At 34.8% G+C, this 19,689-nt stretch overlaps 2 protein-coding genes across 7 annotated transcripts in view; one reads left to right on the top strand and one right to left on the bottom strand.

The window, feature by feature from the left end:
- Window positions 1–16,318, top strand: part of LOC120225388 (islet amyloid polypeptide) — a 52,347-nt gene extending 36,029 nt beyond the window's left edge. For 2 of the 3 annotated variants that reach the window (XM_039223602.1, XM_039223603.1), the window contains 2 exons: window positions 11,041–11,135; window positions 15,931–16,318. In XM_039223602.1, coding sequence (XP_039079533.1) covers window positions 11,056–11,135; window positions 15,931–16,120 — 270 coding nt within the window. In that variant the 5' untranslated portion in view covers window positions 11,041–11,055 and the 3' untranslated portion in view covers window positions 16,121–16,318. Of the gene's footprint in view, window positions 1–7,721; window positions 7,797–11,040; window positions 11,136–15,930 lie in introns of those variants that run through there. The other variant, XM_039223604.1, reaches the window with a different exon arrangement.
- Window positions 1–19,689, bottom strand: part of SLCO1A2 (solute carrier organic anion transporter family member 1A2) — a 117,675-nt gene that overhangs the window by 86,041 nt on the left and 11,945 nt on the right. The window lies entirely within an intron of this gene.

Below are 19,689 nucleotides of genomic sequence, written 5' to 3'. Positions count from 1 at the left end.
ATAATTATGGATTTATTTCTGGTCTTTCTATTCTGTTCTATTGATCCATGTGTCTATTTTTGTCCGGTACCAAACTGTTTGTACTACTACAGCTTTGTAGCAGATCTTGAAATCTGAATTTTATCCCTCTAGTTTTGTTTTGTTTTTCAAGATTGCTTTGGTTATTTGGGGCCGTCTGTGGTTCCATACAAGTTTTAGGAGTATTTGTTCTAGTTCTGTGAAAAGTTCCATTGGTATTTTGATAGGGATTACATTAAATTTGTAGATTGTTGGGGCACCTGGGTGGCTCATTCATTTAAATGTCCGACTTCGGCTCAGGTCATGATCTCATGGTTTATGAGGGGTTTGAGCCCCACACTGGGCTCTGTGCTGACAGCTAGCTCAGATCCTGGAACCGGTTTCAGATTCTGTGTCTCCCTCACTCTTTGAACCTTCCCTGCTCATGCTGTCTCTCCTTCTCTCTCATAAATAAATAAAACATTAAAAATTTTTTAATAAATAAATTTGTAGATTGTTTTATGTGGTATCAACATTTTAACAATATTTGTTTTCTCAATCCATGAGCATGGAATATCATTCCATTTCTCTGTCATCTTCAATTTCTTTCATCAATGTTTTATAGTTTTCAGAGTACAGGTCTTACACCTCTTTGGCTAAGTTTATTCTTAGGTATTTTATTCTTTGTGGTGAAGTTATAAATGGGATTGTTTTCTTACCTTCTTTTTCTGCTCCTTCATTATTAGTGTATAGAAATGCAATAGATTTCTGTATGTTAATTTTGTATCCTGTGAATTTATAAAATCACTTAACATTCCTATAATTTTTGGTGGAGTCTTTAGGATTTTCTACGTGTAGTATCATGTCATTTGCGAATACGGAGAGTTTTATTTCTTCCTCACTTATTTGTAAGACTTTAATTTGCTTCTGTTGTGTGATTTCTGTGGCTAGGGCTTGTAGTACTATGCTGAATAAAAGTGGTGAGAGTGGACACTTTGTCTTGTTCCTGATATTAAGAGAAAATCTCTCAGTTTTTCACTACTGAGTATGATGTTAGCTGCAGATTATTCATATATGGCCTTTATTATGTTGAGGTACGTTCCCTCTAAACCTACTGTGTTGAGTGTTTGTGTCATGAATGGATGTTGTACTTTGTCACATGCTTTTTCTGCATCTACTGAAATGATCATATGGTTTTTATCCTTTCTCTGGTTGATGTGATGTATCGTGTTGATTGATTTGTGAGTACTGAGCCACCCTTGCATTCCAGGAATAAATCCTACTTGATCATGGTGAATTTTTTAAATGTATTCTTAGATTCAATTTGCTAGTATTTTGTAGAGGATTTTTGCATCTATGTTCATTGGAAATATTGGCCTATAGTTCTCTTTTTGGTGGTGTCTTTATCTGGTTTTGGTGTCAGGTAATGCTGGCCTTATAGAAGAAATTTGGAAGTTTTCCTTTCTCTTCTATTTTCTTGGAACAGTTTGAGAAGAAGAGATATTAACTCTTCTTTAAATATTTGATAGAATTCACCTGTGAAGCTTTCTGGTCCTGGACATTTGTTTGTTGAAAGCTTTTTTTTATTACTGATTGAATTTCATTGTTGATTATTGGTCTGTTCAAGTTTTTTATTTCTTCTTCTTGTCCGTTTTGGTAATTTATCTGTTTCTAGGAATTTATCTATTTCTTTTAGGTTGTCCAATTTGTTGGCATATAATTTTTCACAATATTCTCTTACAATATTTTGTATTTCTGTGATGTTGGTTCTGTGATTTCTCCTCTTTTATTTGTGATTTCACTTATTTGAATCCTTTTTTTTTTTTTTCATGAATCTGGCTAGAGGCTTATCAATCTTGTTGATCTTTTCAAAGAACCAGCTCCTGGCATCATTGATCTGTTCTATTGCTTTTTGTATTTTGGGCTTTCTTCATTTCTACATCATTTATTCCTGCTCTGATCTTTATTATTTCCTTCCTTCTGACAGTTTAGTGTTCTGTTTGTTCCTCTATTTCTAGTTCCGTTAGGCGTAGGCTTAAGTTGTTTATTTGAGCTTTTTCTTGCTTCTTGATGTAGGGCTGTATTGCTATAAACTTCCCTCTTAGAATAGCTTTTGCTGCATCTCAAAAATATTTGGCTACATATCATGTTTGATTTCCTCTTTAATGTTTATTTATTTTTGAGAGAGAAAAAAAGAGAGACAGAGTGTGAATTCTGGAAGGGCAGAGACAGAGGGAGACACAGAATCTGAAGCAGGCTCCAGGCTCTGAGCTGTCAGCACAGAGCCTGACACAGGGGCTTGAACTCACAAACCCTGAGATCATGACCTGAGCCAAAGTCACACGCTTAACCAACTGAGCCACCCAGCCGCCTCTGATTTCCTTTTAAATCCTTGATTGGTCCATTCATTGTTTATTAACATGTTATTTATCTTTAATGTATTTGTGTTCTTTCTAGATTTTTTTCTTGTGGTTGATTTCTAGTTTCATAGTTTTGTGTTCAGAAAAGAGGCATGATGTGTTTTCAGTCTTTTCAAATTTGTTAACATTTGTTTTGTGGCCTAACATGTGACTTATTCTAGAGAATGGTCCATGTTCACTTGAAAAGAAAGACAATCCACAGATTTAGGATGGAATGTTCTGTATATATCTGTTAGATCCTTCTGGGGCAATGTATCATTCAAAGCCACTGTTTACTTGTTGATTTTCTGTTTGAATGATCTATTCATTGATGTAAGTGGGATGTTAAAGTCTCTTACTATTATTGTATTACTATCAATTGCTTACTTTATGTTTGTTAATAGCTGCTTCATATATTTGGGTGTTCTTATATTGTGCGCATAAATATTTATAATTGTTATAACTTCTTGGGTTATTCCCTTTATGAATTAGTAGCATCCTTCTTTGTCTATACTTACCATCTTTGTTTTAAAGTCTGTTTTGTCCAATATAGGTATCACTTCCCTCACTCCTAGCTTTTTGTTTGCTTCTGTTAGCATAAATGTTTTAGTATCCCTTCGCTTTTCATCTGCATGTGTCTTTAGGTCTGAAATGAATCTCTTGAAGTCACTAGATGTCTTGTTTTTTAGTCCACTCTATCACCCTAGTCTTTTGATCAGAGATTTTGATCCGTTTACAGTCAAGTTAATTATTGATAGCTGTGTACTTATTGCTCTTTTGTGACTTGTTTTATGGTCGTGTTTGTAGTTTTTCTTCCCATCTTCTCTTGCTCTCTTCTCTTGTGCGGTCATTTTTTAGTGATATACTTAGGTTTCTTCTCTTTATTTTTTGCATATCCATTACTGATTTTTGACTCTTGGTTACCATAGGTTGATATATAACATTTTATTCATTTAACAGTCTATATTATACTGATTGTCACTTAAGTTTGAACACACTCTAAAAACAATAAATTTTTACTTTTCTCTCTGCCATGTATTAGACATATAGTGTCATACTTTACATCTTTTTATTTTGTGAATCCTTTGACTTAATTTTGTAGCTATATTTAATTTTGCTCCTTTTGTGCTTCCAACTTTTCTTATTCCTGCTTATAGTCTTTCCACTTGAAGAATCCACTTTAACATTTCTTTTAAGTCTGCTTTAGTAGTGATGAATCCCTTTAACTTTCTTTGGGAAATTCTTTTTAGTTCTCCTTCTATTCTGAATGACAGCCTTGATCGGTAGAATATTCTTGGCTGCAGGTTTTTTTCCTCTCAGTACTTTGAATATATCATGCTACTCCCTTCTGGCCTGCAAAAATTTCTGCTGAAAAATTAGCTAAGAGGCATATGGAGTTTTCCTTATATATAACCTTTTTCTTTTCTCTTGCTGTTTCAAAAATTCTTTCTTTATCACTACTTTTTGCTATTTTAATTACTACATGTCTTAGTGTAGACATCCTTGACTTGATTTCTTTGGGTGCCTTTTGGATCTGGATTTCTGTTTTCTTCCCTAGATTCCAGTTATTATGTCTTCAAATAAAATTCTGCCCCTTCTTCTCTCTCTTCTTCTGGGATCCCCAAAATGCAAATGTTATTATTTTTGATGGTGTCACTGAGTTCCTTTGATCTATTCTTATTTTTTATACTTTTTTCTTTCCTTTTTCAGCATGATTGCTTTCCATTATTCTGTCCTCCAGGTCTCTGATCCACTCTTCTGCTTTCTCTAGTCTACTATTTATTCCTTTTAGTGTATTTTTTATTTCAGTTATTGAATTCTTTATCTCTGATTGGTTCTTTAAATTTTCTCTTTGTCAAAGATGTCACTGAGGTCCTTCACTCTTTTCTCAGATGCAGTGAATATCTTTATGTGCATGACTTTAAAATCTCTGTGAGACATATTACTTATTTGTTTTTATGTTATCTCTCTTCCTGTGATTTTGTCCCTTCTTTTCATTTGGAACATATTCCTCTGTCTCTTCATTCTATATTTCCATGTCTGTTTCTATGTGTTAGGTAAGTCTGCAATGTCTCCTATTCTTGAAAGTAGTAGTCTCATGAAGAAGAGGTCCGTTAGTGCCCTATGTAGTGAATGTCCCCTGCTCACCAGAACCTGCCACATCATATAAGTGTTGTGTGCACCCTACTGTTGTGGCTGAGTACATTTGCCTTCAGTCCAGTCATCTATAATAGTTCTCTTTTTCCTGTAGTGCCCAGGGTCTGGCCTCTGTGTTATTAATGGGCTAGTCTTGGGCCACTTTGGGCATGAGTTAGGAAAGACCAGGCCTTTGACAGATGTGTGGTCCCACCAAAGTCAGGGCACTCACCCTGTGCTGTCTCCCTAAGAGGCTTGTTGGTAGGAGGGCCTGAGGTCAGACCAGAAATGTATCTCTAGCCCATTGCTCAGATTGCAGTCAAACTGATGTGTGTGGTTATCTTCCCCTCTTCCCAGAGTAGGTGTCACTGTGGTGGTGTTGGTTCCTGTCAGGGCTGCTTGCACACTGCCACACTTACGGCACAACTTTGAGTAGACTCCTGCTGAGGGCAGAACTAGAGAGAGTGGGTCCACAGAAGAGTGTGGGGACAGGGCATGAAGTGTTAGCAAACTGTGTATAAGTCTGCCAGGAGAGGAGAGCTGGCACTGCTTTGGAGAGCTGCAGACGCTGAGTTGGAGGGAGTGAGTCTGGAGAAGAGCATGGAGGTGGGGCATGTTGTTAGCCAGCTACGTGGAGAGTGTTCATGCTGTGCTATTTCCCACAGGTGTCCAAGTGTCTAGGCTTGGCAGTGGAGGAGGAAAATAGTGCCTGCCAGCTCCTTTGTTCTTGGAGAAGTCTCCCAAAGATCCCTGCCCTTCCTGCGTCTACTCTGAGATTAGTAAATAAATCTCCTTCCTATATGCCCCAGGTATTTTTCAAACTGCTGCTTCTATGCTGTATCTGAGCAGGATTGTTTGTTATGCTGTCTCTTTAAGGAGTTTCCTATCACCTATCAGCTCTCCCAGAACTGATTTCTAAAGTTCCAAGTGTTAAACTCTACTGACTGTAAAAGCTCATGACATTAATCCCCTCTGGTTTTCAAAGCCAAATGTTATGGGGATTTGTCTTCCTTGAACAGGTTTCCCTTGCTTAAGGTGCCCATTGTGGGGTCTGTTCTTTTCCCTTCTCTGTGCTTGCAGAGTTCCTCCCTCCTGTGGACAATCCCAAAGTCAATTTAGTTCCTGACCGAGTTTCTGCTTTTCCTACCATTTTTTGATGTGGCTTCTTCTTTATGTTTAGCTGTGGAGAGTATGTTCTACCAGTCTTCTGGTCTTTTTCTGGGTTATTTACACTGATGTGGGTATTATGTTGGTGTATCTGTGGGATGAGGTGAGTTTGGGATCCTCCTACTTTGCCATGTTGGAAGTCCCCAAGATAGTTTTATAACGATGTAGCAACAACAAAAAATGTTTAGTGAAAAATCAGCTATAAACTGTTACTATTTTTATGTTTTCTATTTTATATGCACATATTATGTATAGTTCAGGCATGGCATATAGACAATCTTGCATCATATTTTATCTCTCTAGAAAATAATATTTTCTTTATCTATTCATCTGTCAACAGACACTTACGTTGTTTTCATACTTTGGCTATTGTGAATATGCTGCAGTGAACGTAGGAGTTCAGATATAGCTTCAGGATGATGTTTTTGTTTTATTTGGATATATACACAGAAGTGGGATTGCTGGACCATATGCTAGCTCCATTTTTTAATTTCTTAGGGAACAGCAATACTCTTTTCCATTGTGGCTGAACTAATTTACATTTCTACCAACATTGTTCAAGAGTTCCTACGTGAGAGAATTTGAACATCAAAGAGGGGGGATCAAAATACATATATGTTAAAATATATGGGTTCACAATGAGAACCACTCCCATCCATAAAGCCTTTTTGGTCATATTTAGAGAACATTAGAGAACCATCTCATTACTGTATGCAGAAAACTCATGAATGAGGGGAAAGGCAGAAATATATATCTTACTTTTCCTTTAAAACTGTACCTCAGGGTAGCGAAATACTTAATGAAGAATGCTATTCTTTATTGGAGAATTTCAGCTAATGAATGTAGAGGGAATAACAGAATTAAACTATCATTGGCAGCTTGTAATAAAACAATGGTTCTAGGCAATTATCACCAATGATTGCTAATATCAGAGTGAAGGCTAATGGAGAACTTAGAATGGACAATGTGACTTACAAAATCTGACCTCACTGATCAATCTTAATACCATAAAAGAGATTCAACCAGATGTTGTAATTCAGCAGGAATAAACAGTATCACATGTGAAGCATTCTTACCTGAATGGGATCAAGCTTCTAGACCAAACAACTAGTATAGAGAAGATACAGATGATAAAGGAACATATTAAATGATAACACATGATTGCCATCAGAAAAATCTGGGTTCTGGGTAATTCTATATAATAAATGACCTCATTTCTTTAATAAATCAATGGTAAGAAAAAGAAAAGAAGGAAAGTTATATATTAAAAAAGTGATGGGAAACAAAAAATCAAAGGTAATATTATTTAGATTCTGATTCTAACAGACCAATTAAAAATATTTTATAGACAGCTGAAAAATGTGAACACTGATTAGATTATTTGATTATATTAAGGAATTACTGTACATTTTCTTTTTAGCTATAACAACAATTTTATAGCTATGTTGTATAAACTCTCCTTATCTTTTATGAATATAATCCCAAAACATGTTACATGTAGAATTGTATACTGTCTAGGATTTGTTTTTAGCAATCCAGTATGGAGTGGGAGGAAAGTAGTAGAAATATAGAAAAAATACAACAGATTGTGAGTTGATAATTATCAAAATTTTATATGCATTTGAAAGTTTCTGTAACAAAAGAATTTTAATGTAAATACAAAAAATATCCATCTAGTATTGGTATAATCAAAATGTTTTATTAAAATACTTTAGGAACAGGATAAAGAAGAAAAGTAAGTGTGTTGTTAAATGCTAACTCTTGGGGTGCCTGCCTGACTTGGTTGGTAGAGCATGAGCCTCTTGATCTCGAGGTTGTGAGTTCAAGTCCCATGTTGGGTATAGAGATTACTTAAAAATAAATAAATAAAAATAAATGCTAACTCTTTATCTTCCAGACTAGGATATGTGCTGTCAGCACAGAGCCTGACACAGGGCTCGATCTCATGAACCACAAGATTATGACCTGAGCCCAAACCAAGAGTCAGACCCTTAACCAACTGAGCCACCCAGGTGCCCTAAGAAGAGATTATTTTTAAATATGGAGAAAACAGTAAAACAGCTAAAATTGATTACCTATGGAAAGCAAAATTCAGAGGTAGGCTGAATTTTTTTACTATTATACTTGTGATAGTATTTGATTTTTAAAAATTGTAAACACACACAAAATTGATAAAAATAGAAATTATTTTCTAAGAGATTTATAAAATACCTTTTCCTTTTATAAGTTTGAGGAGAAACCCATTAAATTGTATAATTAATTATATCCTAACCTGGCTCTCATTTTTTTTAATGTTTTATTTATTTCTAGGAGAGAGAGAGAGAGACAGAGACGGCGTGAGCAGGGGAGGGTCAGAGAGAGAGGGAGTCACAGACTGAAACAGGCTCCAGGCTCTGAGCTGGCAGTCAGCACAGAGCCCGACGCGGGGCTCGAACCCACGAACCGCGAGATCATGACCTAAGCGAAAGTCGGACGCTTAACTGACTAAGCCACCCAGGCGCCCCATCCTGGCTCTCATTTTTAAGCTCTGTTCCCATTCACTTGTTCTCCGTACTTAATCCATTGCCAAATTATGTAATGATCCCAAACTTGATTTGAACTCATTTACTTTTCTACTGCTCTGCCATCACCCTATGTGCAGCATCACTGTCTCACATCTAGACACGTGCCATAGTCTTCCAACAGATTTCCTGCTTTTACTCTTGCTCCCCTCTGATCCAGTCCACCCACAGTATTCAGCCTGATATTTTCTTTCTTATTTCTTATTTATTATTTTTTTTAATTTCAGTGTAGTTGACATGCAATGTTACATTTGTTTCAGGTGTACAACATCAGAAATGATGTTTAAAAGATGCAAACATGAACATGGCATACTCCTGCTAACACCTCTTCTGAGCTTCTAGAGTAAATCCAAGTTTTCTAGCACAGCCTCTGAGCCCTGCACCCTCAGTCTCCTGCTTATGTGTCCAGCATCATCTCCAGCACCACGTTCTCCTTCAGTCACCTGAATTTGCACATGCTGTTTCTCAGGTCTTAAACAGCATTACTCTTTCCTTGGTCATCTCTGATGGTTTAGGATTCAACTTAAATATCATCACTTATCGTTTTCTTTCTCTCACCACCAAATTAGTTTTCTCCACAGCACTTCACACTTGTAATTGCATATTTACTTGTTCACTTATTTTGATTTTGTTTCCTCCACTGGCTCTAAGCTCCCATGACAGCAGGGACTTGGCTTTGTTCACTGTTGTATCTCTAGTCCCTAGAACACCCCCATCATAGAATATGGAATGTGCAATAGACCAGATTTTCTCAAACTTTAGTGTGCATTCAGTCACCCAGGAAAGATCTTTTAAAATTAAAAAAAATTTTTCAATATTTATTTTTTAGAGACAGAACATGGGCAGGAGTTGGGGCAGAGAGAGAGATACACACAGAATCTGAAGCAGGCTCCAGGCTCTGAGCTGTCAGCACAGAGACCAATGCACGGCTTAAATTCATGAACCATAAGATCATGACCTGAGCCAAATTTGGACTCTTAACAGATTGAGCCATCCAGGTGCCCTAGGAAAATCTTTCCTTAGATGCACATTCTGATTCAGTAGCTCTGGGGTGGGGCCTGAAATTCTAACAAGCTTCCAGATAGGGCCAAAACTGCCAGGGCATTATTTACACTTTGACTAGCAAAGCTAAAGTGGGTAAAAAGATGAGTGACAGGAATGTTTGTCACTGTCATGTAGGAAGACAGTTATTATCTGGTAATGGAGTTGCCTCACAAAGACAATCTACCACCTGCACTTTCAGTGGTGTAGGAAGCATGAAAGGCCTAAAGCTCTTTGAGACTGGCATAGATGTTGACCTTACCAAACATTATACAAAATGGCCTAAGGCCGTGTTTGACTATAACTGAATCATTTAAAGTGTTATAATAAGATACAACATTTACAGGAAGCAATTAGCAATTCAGTATATGAGAACAGAGATCCTTTATAACAACAACAAAAAATAATATCATGGAACAAGGAGATGAGAATTTGAATTTGAATTTGCTAAAATTTAAAGAATGCTAAAATTTAAAGAAGTATATGAATCCAGTGAACTTAATTTTTTTACTTGGAGAACTTCCATCTTGTTTTAGATTGCATAGATATGCATGTTTTCACTAGCAGTTGGAATTTGTTTTACTTGCTACACCCACTATTGTCATAATTTAGAACTTTAACTTAAATATAACTTAGAAACACAAGAAAAGAACAATTTGGAGGAAATGAAAAACAGCAATTTAAATCTATTCTTTCAAAGTAATCGTGATGTTTCTATGTAATAATAGAAAAAGCCAGCCAAAAAGTTCTTAATCACACAGATATGTGTCTCTATTTAAATGCTGAAAAATGAATTTGGGGATTGAAAATTATTGTTTTGCTGCCTTTAATCTTCCATCCCCATTTCATTATAAGTAACTTTTGATTTCTCTCTCTATCAAGTGTCCTTTTTTTCCACCCTGTCCTAATCGTAAACAATTAGTAGATTAAAATTTACTACTGAATGTTCATGGAATTAAACCATTGGGATCATTGGGCTTTAGCTTACTCATTAGATTTCTCAATGTCCCTGGCTTCACCCTTTGCGTATAAACACATTTGTTATTCTTAATCACTTCTAACTATCAATCCTTTACTAGAGCATATTACTTAATCTTTGAAAATCCACTCTTGTATTTCACAAAAATGGAAAATTCAAACTTCTGCTGTGTGTGACACACCATTAACTGCACAAAGACACTCTGTATCTGCTACATTAATATTTACTGATGTGTTAATGTAATGATGACCCATCTGCTTCTGCTGTCTATGAGGCACTTTCTATAGGGATGGAAATTAATGACAGTCTCTCTGAGCTGCCTGATGTCAGAGCTGAGAAAGGTGTGAAGGGTATATAAGAGCTGTATTACTCACTGGCAAGTGTGGGGGCAAATAGTCCAGTGGATGCAAGCTTGGGATTGTTCATGAAGCTTTCTTGCCATTAGAGGCATTGTCTGATATTGCTGACACTGAAATACTAAAAGGTAAAGCGCTTCTTGCTTATGGGAAAATATTTATGTAGGGAAGAGCAGATTTGGGATTAAATATATGGCTTATTTCAAAGAAAGGCTACAGAGATCTGCTATAACAGAAACTTTCCAGATTGCTTAGAGGAGGAAATTGGAAACGTTAAAATTTTGAAAATATTTGAAAAATATTTAAACAGTATCAAGGGGCTCTATCAATAAAATTGCTGTATTTGGAGATTATGTTTAAAAAGAGTTTTTTTCTTGATTTCAATGCTGAATTATTCTTTTCAGAAAATTTGAGAAGCAATGTGCCTCCTGAAGCTTCCAGTAGTTGTCATTGTGCTCATTGTGCTCTTAAGCCATCTGAAAGCTACCCCCATTGAAAGGTTAGTAACTTAAAAATTCTGTTTCCTTTGTAAAATGTGGGGAAATTAGAATTAAAAACTGCTATATAACTAACAGCCCTTATGCCATTAGATTTCTGATGAAATCATGCTTAAGAACAGTACATTAAGCCGTTTATCTGTTCCTTGAATTCTGTGTTCTTTAAAGAATAATGCCAGTGGTTGATGAGTCTATTTGACAGAACTTCTGACAGAATGGAATGGATAGTTCCATTTGTCAAGAAATATGCTGTTGGAACCTAGAGTGGCAAAACTAGAACATGAAGCAGGAAAAGCCAAAGGGTAGTAATTTCCACTATATTAACCTGATTCTCAAACAAACTATAGAAACTTAATTAAAGCATATATTTTATAACAGGTGGAATTTTATTGTCTATTTACATAGATTTCTTTTTCTCCTTGGAGGGCTCTGGCAGTATCCAGAACTTTTACATCTCTTTCTGGAAATAGAAATACATAGAAATAATCAGGGGGCAAATTAAAAATTTTAGGAAATAGTTAAAAAGCCATTTGCTTGTAGGGTTTTTTTTTTATATTGTTAACTGTTCTGTTAATGAAATAAAATTATAAAAAACATATTTTTCATAAGATGACTTCTGAGCTGCTCTAAATGTGAATTAATACTTCTTAAAAATGAATTCAATAGGTAGCATGTGCATCAGAGTTTCCTAAGAAGGTTTATTTGAAAAGGTGTCGTGTCATTTAAATGGTAATATTCTAAGGAAGTCTAAAAACTGTCAGGTGATAATACCGGCAGTAAATACAACTTTCAAGTGGAAAGCGTTTAAAACTCCAATTCTCCATTTATTTCAAAAATTCTCAAGTTCAAATGTATGTATAGGTCATATACAATATAATGAGGATTTGTTTGTACTTAAATCAGTTTGACTCCTTGTAGGCTTTTAGGGCTGAGGGGGGATTAAGTTTATTTTTGAAAAGAGTTTGCTTTAAATCATCCTGGAAATTTTCTCATAGAATTAGCATCTTGTCCATTTTCCCTTGGAGTGTTTTTTCATTGAGGTGGCAATCTGTGATGATATGTAGATTTCTACAGCACCCACGTGTAACAAATAGCAGGAATCGTACACTTCCTTTGCCCTTTCAGGCTTATCGAGTTTACAGGATGTTCTCAGAACTGACTCTAATTTTCAATTGAATTTTTGTGGATAAAAATAACTAAAACTGACATGAAGTTTCTGGTAAACCAGAAGAATAATGGAATGACAGGAAAATTAGCAATATTACTTCAGAATTCTGTCTATACCTTGATCTTTTCTTTCATTAGATATAGACATTTGATAAACAACTTTATGCAATATGGTTTCATGGATATTGGTTTATTAGGAAGTGAACTTCACTCGAAAATAAAATAGCATATAACATTATTATCCAGTTATTTTCATGTTAGTCTCACAATCTCTTATTCTGAATTTTTATTAGAAATACTTGTAAAGCATTCTTTGAATTGCTCTTTAATGAGTTTCCTGAAATGAGTATGTCTGGTCATTTTTTAAGGGTGGAGAATTTATCATTCTTAGCTATTCAACCATGTAATATTCCATAAATCTAAAAAAAAAAAACTGAGAAAGGCTCTGTAGAAAATGTCTCATTTCAAACACCTTCAAAAAACAAAGCTAATGTTGATTTATCATTCATTGAATGTCATTTTTCTCATAAAATTTAATCATCTCATTTGAGAACTTTTTTTAACTTCTATACATGTATTAGATGAGATTAAGAAATAACAAACTTTGGGCATGGGGGTAGCTCATTCAATTAATTAAGCATCAGGCTGATTTCAGCTCAGGTCATAATCTCACAGTTGGTGGTATTCGGCCCGGCATTTCTCTCTGGGTTGATGGCACAGAGCCTATATGGGATCCTCTCTCTTCCTCTCTGATCCCCCTCATGCTCTCTGTCTCTAAAATAAGTTTTTAAAAAAACTGTTTGAAAATCTTTAAAAAAATAAAGAAGTGGGGTGCCTGGGTGGCTTAGTTGGTTAAGCGTCCGACTTTCGCTTAGGTCATGATCTCACGGTTCGTGGGTTCGAGCCCTGCGACGGGCTCTGTGCTGACTGCCAGCTCAGAGCCTGGAGCCTGTTTCAGTCTGTGACTCCCTCTCTCTCTGACCCTCCCCTGCTCACGCTGTCTCTCTCTCTGTCTCCTAGAAATAAACATTAAAAAAAAATTAAAAAAAAATAAAGAAGTAACAAACAGACTTTACAAGTCATACTAAAAAATAGTTATTTTATAACCTTGGCTGGGGCAAAAGGATCATACAGTTGCCCATACCTTTTAAACACTCAGTTGTAAACCTGCTTAAGAGATAATCAGAGATCAGTAAACAGTATAATTAACACATAGGAGCTTGCTATGGGAACTACTTTGCTTCCACAAATGAATATTAAGAGCTGGAGCAGGGATACAGTTTAAAACTGATTTAAAAACCCTTGAGACTGAGGTGTTTTTAAAGAGAGACAATTTAAGAGTGATACTTTAGCTTACAGTCTTCACTGTTTAAACTCAAAGTTAAGAATGTGTGCATGAGTGTTAAGTGGTCAATAGCTTTGAATTAGTGTCTGTTACTAGATGCTAGGCAGGCCTTGTCTGCCCAAGTAGTTAAAGAGAAAAAAAATGCCTGAAAGTAGTAAATTCCCTTTACTAACCATTTAAGTCATTTTTTTCTATCTTAATAATAGTTTGGGATAGAATCTTATACATATTGATTCTATGTTTACATGAAAAGTTGTGTTTGTGAAAGCAATTGCACAATAATGAAACCAATCAACATAAAAGTTCTTAATTTCTGTTTAGGAGAATGATGGCTCCTCTAGCTAACTCAGATAACATTTTAGTTGGAATAATTTTAAATCCTGTTACAGACTCTGAGACCAATTATCAAAGTACCACTCAGATATTTAGCAGATAGAGTAGTTCACACTCTGCTCCAAGCATTTGCAAAACATATCTTGGAACAGGTATCACTTTGAACCTTTCCAATTTGACCCATAACTTTCTTTATTCCTTTACATTTATTAATTTGAAGTGCTTGGGTCAAATTCTAATTTCTACTTTTTCAAGAAAAGTGTATTCACTTTAAGAATTAAATGTCTGATGTATGAATTATTGGTTTAATCCTTAAAAAGCATTAAATCATTCTTTGGAAATACATAATGGCCATTCTTACAACACATGCAAAGAGAAATAATTAAGTCGATAATATGAATAATATTGACATATAGACCAGGTAATTAGGTCTCAGAGTGGATTTCGTTTGCCTGAATAACTGGTTTGTCAGCATACACTTAGACTCAACCCAATATCCAGATACCTAATGCCATAAGAAATTTTTGTGTTTAGGAAAAGGTATGAGAATAAAAACCCTAAAGTTTCTTTTTTTAATATTTTTTTAATTTCTAGGAGAGAAAGAGAGACAGCGTGAGCAGGGGAGGGTCAGAGAGAGAGGGAGACACAGGCTCTGAAATAGACTCCAGGCTCTAAGCTGGCAGTCAGCACAGAGCCCGACGCGGAGCTCGAACCCACGAACCGCGAGATCATGACCTAAGAGAAAGTCAGACGCTTAACCAACTAAGCCACCCAGGCGCCCAAAAACCCTAAAGTTTCACATGAGATTTAAAAACACTTATCCTTGGGCTATTACTATACAGAGATACAGATAATGAAGTACTCCCCACATAAAGTAAGCACATTGAAAAAAAATCTATGCATTTTGACCCAAATTATGTAAAACCACTGGCTTCTGAACATAGACTTATACCTATATCTCTTTCCCAGTTTATACTTATTCTAAGTTTTATCAATATTTTTATTTGTCTGGAGCTGAAATTAAAACATTTCCCTAGCTTTCATAATCATCTGTAAAAAGGAGCCATGTTATTATTCTGTATCCATTTCCAATACCATTTTGAGAGCACACTGAAACAAAAGGTTTCACATAAACCATATAAAAGGTTTCACAAAACCATAGTGATCATTTCTGACTTACCTATAATGTTATTATGAAATTGTTCCAGCTGGATGAAAAAAATGTGGTGAATATTAATACTACTAATATGAAAATTCTTTTAGTTTTAACATTTAGCCTAGTCCTATCATTAAAATTGTTAAAGGGAAGCAAATAGGTGGAAGAAAGATAGTAACATTCATGTATTTATATTAAAAGTGATAGAACTCCCACACTACAATAGTCAGAGTGTAGAAACAGATGATAAATTTGATTCTCTTGAGACTTTATAATACCTGAAATTTCTCTCTTAATACCCCTGATTCTATGATCTCAGGGAACTTAACAAAAATATCTTACACTACTTAATTTTTTTAGACAGTTGTGGGAAATGAGTATATACATGTTTAGTCCTACAAATTCCAGTTTCCATGTACATTTTCTATTCAAATGCTTTTATATATTGGGAACCAGATTCATCAAGATTTAGAAGAATATAACACAAGGACACCTTTTATTATTGTTGTTACTGTTTGGAATATATTCTGGAGTTTCAAAGGATCATACTGGGAAATCCAATATTGACTATAATGGAAGTTTTGCTATATGATTTCCTACTCAAAAAATGATTCTGCTGCATTGTCAAGGTGTCAAAATAATCTCAATTATCCAGCTGTTTCCAAACCAATACATTGTGTTACTTATGTAAACGTGTTTCCTTTAGTTTTCATTGATATGAGATATTTGTTGTCATATAGATATATCCAAACATGAGTCCAAGTCTCTAACCTTTCATATTTGTTCATGCCACCAGTCACCAGGTGGAAAAGCGGAAATGCAACACCGCCACATGCGCGACTCAACGCCTGGCAAATTTCTTAATTCGTTCCAGCAACAATCTTGGTGCCATTCTCTCTCCTACCAATGTGGGATCCAATACATATGGAAAGAGGAACACAGTTGAGATTTTAAACAAGGAACCATTGAATTACTTACCCCTTTAGAGATCAATGTACCTCTAGAATTATTCTTGTTTCATGTATAAATATTCTAATGATTTCCTGTGTATTTAAAATTAGCATAAACCTGAGTCTGTATGCCCCATGTTTGTTGCCAATACATATAAATTGTCATGGTAAGAATTCTTTTAAATTTAACACTAATTAAGATCCCATAATAAAAAGTCAATGTCTTTAAAAATGAAGTGTTCTTGTTGTAGATTTTATTCTTAAGACATTAAAATGTTTTTCTTCGGCTTATATCTTTATGGCTTGAGTTTGAGAACAAAGGAGAAAATGGTATTTGGAAACTTGGTAAATTGTAAACAGCTAAGACTCAGGTTAAAAACATTAAAATAACAGCAATCATAAAGACTGTTGTTAAGCAATTCATTTTTGTACTAGATTTCTGAAATGAGGTAAAATGTTATTTAAAATTTTTAATTAATTTTTGCTCTGGACTCAGTCAAAATGTTTTTTGAAATTATATTCTTTGCTGTACTTGCTGGTACTAGAGGTTATTTAAAAGTCTTAGAGAAATTTGTGTTCATGAGGGTTTCATTGTGTGTTATCATCGATGTGCTTTTATTAAACATATATGCCCTTTAGTCTGCTTAAGTAGTCTTTAGCAAACCTCAGTCACATTCTGATGCAGGGTATTACAAAAGCAACTGTGTTCCTATTAATCATCTTTTTAATTAAAAGACGACAGACTTCTGGGAACTAGTGTATGGTGACTTATTTTTTTGTTAAATTAATTGTACGTTTCTGGAAGAGGTTACAAATGTATGATACATTTTTTTAAAGGAAGCTGTTGAATTGGCCATAAACTGTAATGGTTCCTTCTAAGTCGCATTCTTATAGGAGTATCTGCTTTTCCCTGTGAGTTAGTTACCTTTGGAAGTAGCATTAACTGAGATAAACTGCAATCATGTTGTATTATGCCATTTCTAAAAGCACTCAACTTGTGTTTGAAAAAAATGGAAAAAAAATCATGTCAATCTCAGTGAGAACCTGACTCATTGACTTGATTTATACATTAATATTTCCCCTTATGAAGTATGCCTTAGATTACCATATTATAGTTGCTTGTGTGTGTACGTGTATAGAAACAGGAGATGATATTTATAATGATTTATGTCATAAGTTGCATTTTGAAATAAATAAGTGAGTGTATAAATTCCTATTTGTGATATTCAACACTCAGCCCTTATTTCAAAGTGGAGTTGAGCTCAACATTTTAAATTGAGAAAGGCATAGATTAAATTACAATTTCTTAAGCTTAGTTATTTAAAAATTTTCCAATAACAGTCTACTTTGAATAAAACTTTATTGCATATCACCTCTATAACAAAATTATGTGTAATTTTAGTAGCCTAACAACCTCTGGTGGTAAGGAGTAAAATGTAATTAGGGTAGCTATGTAACTTATTCCAAGTGGGAGATTTTGGGGAAGAAAAGAGGTTATTATATTGATACAAGAGATATTAACAATAGATGTTCATCTAAAATTTATTCATTAAATTTGTCAAAGTGAAACATTTGAACAAATTCAGTATTATTTTCTTAGTTGGCAGGCCAGTAGGGATCTAAATACATAAAACTTGGGAATGATTTATTGCATGCAGTTTACCAAATACTTTCCCTGCTTTTTTACAATTACCTTATGAAAATAGTAAGTAAAACTCATTTGATGTAATTGGTGATAGTAACAATAAGTTTTGGTGACAACATTTATCCCAACCTTTCTTGTTGTGTCTTCTCCTACTGACTCCATGAATAATAATATAAGCATTCTCTCACTATAACTCAGTCTTGACATCTTAGAATTATCACCAATTGCTCACAATCCTCACTCCACACATTCAAATCAGTTACCAGGACGTATGTATTTGAAAGCCCTCTTGCTACAAGTTACGTTTCTCCTTTCTTCTCCCATTGCTAATAATTTAACTTCAACCTCTTTACTGCAAGTCAGGACCCTACAGCAACCTGCAGATAGTTTTCTAATCTCCAGTATTTTCTGCCATTCTATACACCAATGCCTAAAGTACATTTCTTACATCAGTCTTCTATACAGAATTTTTGAAAAGCATGTTGTTAATCTACTAAAATCCATCAAATTCTTTAGCCTAACATTCAAGTCCCACCGTAAACTAACCCCAGTCTTCTTTTCCAGCTTTACTGCAGAGCATCTCACTTTATACATTTATTCCCTGTCAAATTCTGGTTGTTTTAGTTGTTCCTGTGTAACTGATATCATCACATAGCCTCTTCTTTTCCAGTGTCTATATCTTCCCTCCATTCCCTCAAGCTGTACAACTGTCCCCAGTGCAGCCTTTTGAAACATTTTAATAACAAAGTCAAGAATCTTTCATCATTCCCTCCCTGAATATGATTTCTCCACCCACTGAGCTGTGATGACAGTTTGAGGGTATCTTTTAGATTAAAAAAAGATACATTATTTAAGTATTATATTATTACTACTTTATTTGCATTAAAAATACTATATTGTTATGCCGTTGCTGTCTTATTTGTGTAACTGACACATTTCTCTTCAATATTGCTAGGTTCCTAAGGGCAGAAACTAGGACTTATTCTCCATTCCACAAATGTTCTGTTTTACAATCAAGGAACTTACGCCTATTTACACATTCTGGAGAATGGTAAGGTACTTGAGCAGTTTCCTTTTTTCTGTCCTTGATATTGTTCTGGCATAGAACTTAACAATTCTTGTCTTCTGAAAATGACTTGACATTCACTTTTGGTATGGAATATACCTTGCATAGACTAGAACATATTACTTATGGGTTTTTTTTTTTTTGCCTTGATTTGAATCACTAAACACTTAGGAAATGAAATCCATTGCCCAATAAAGTAAACATAGTATTACACAATTAAATATTTAAATTCCATAAAATATGGAAATAAAAATACTAAATTTTCATATTGAGTGAGATTCAGTAACTTCCATAGAAAATGGCTTTTCTGGTGGAGTGGGACAGGAGCCAAGTGGCCATGTTTCTCAACTTATTGTTTGAAAAATGCCCTTTCATTTGAAAAAGGATAAAATATGCTAGCATCCTTCCCTTTCCCCTTATTATTGATTTAGACTATAAACTGAATTCCTAAACAAAATTCAAATCTTTGCCTATTACTTAAACTTTGAAAATTATTTAAATTTTGATCACTTTTATGAGAATGTAGTGTATACTGGTCATTCCTATTCATGCGGCTCTTTAACCTACATCATAAGTATTTATGCTAGCTGAAAGATCTCTACATTGAAATAGTTATTTATAGTGAATAATGAGATATCAAAAAACATAGTGAGACATGGTCCTGTGATCTTTCCAAAAGAGGAAATTAAGACACAAATCACATTTAGGAATCCCTCCATATTGCTCAAGCCTTCCTTGATAATCAATCCTGAGAGTTACAGGCAATCAGGGAGAAATAGATTAAGTATTTGTGCCAAGATTTATCAATTTATATGCCAAACAGGAGCTAAAATTTTACATGTTAACAGCCAAATAATGTGTGTGTGTGTGTGTGTGTGTGTGTGTGTGTGTGTG

This window comes from Hyaena hyaena, unplaced genomic scaffold, assembly GCF_003009895.1.
Source record: "Hyaena hyaena isolate Hyena2069 unplaced genomic scaffold, ASM300989v1 scaffold_1393, whole genome shotgun sequence".
NCBI lineage: Eukaryota > Metazoa > Chordata > Mammalia > Carnivora > Hyaenidae > Hyaena > Hyaena hyaena.
The sequence above is the reverse complement of the archived record's forward strand: the minus strand, read 5'-3'. Positions and strand labels throughout refer to the sequence as shown.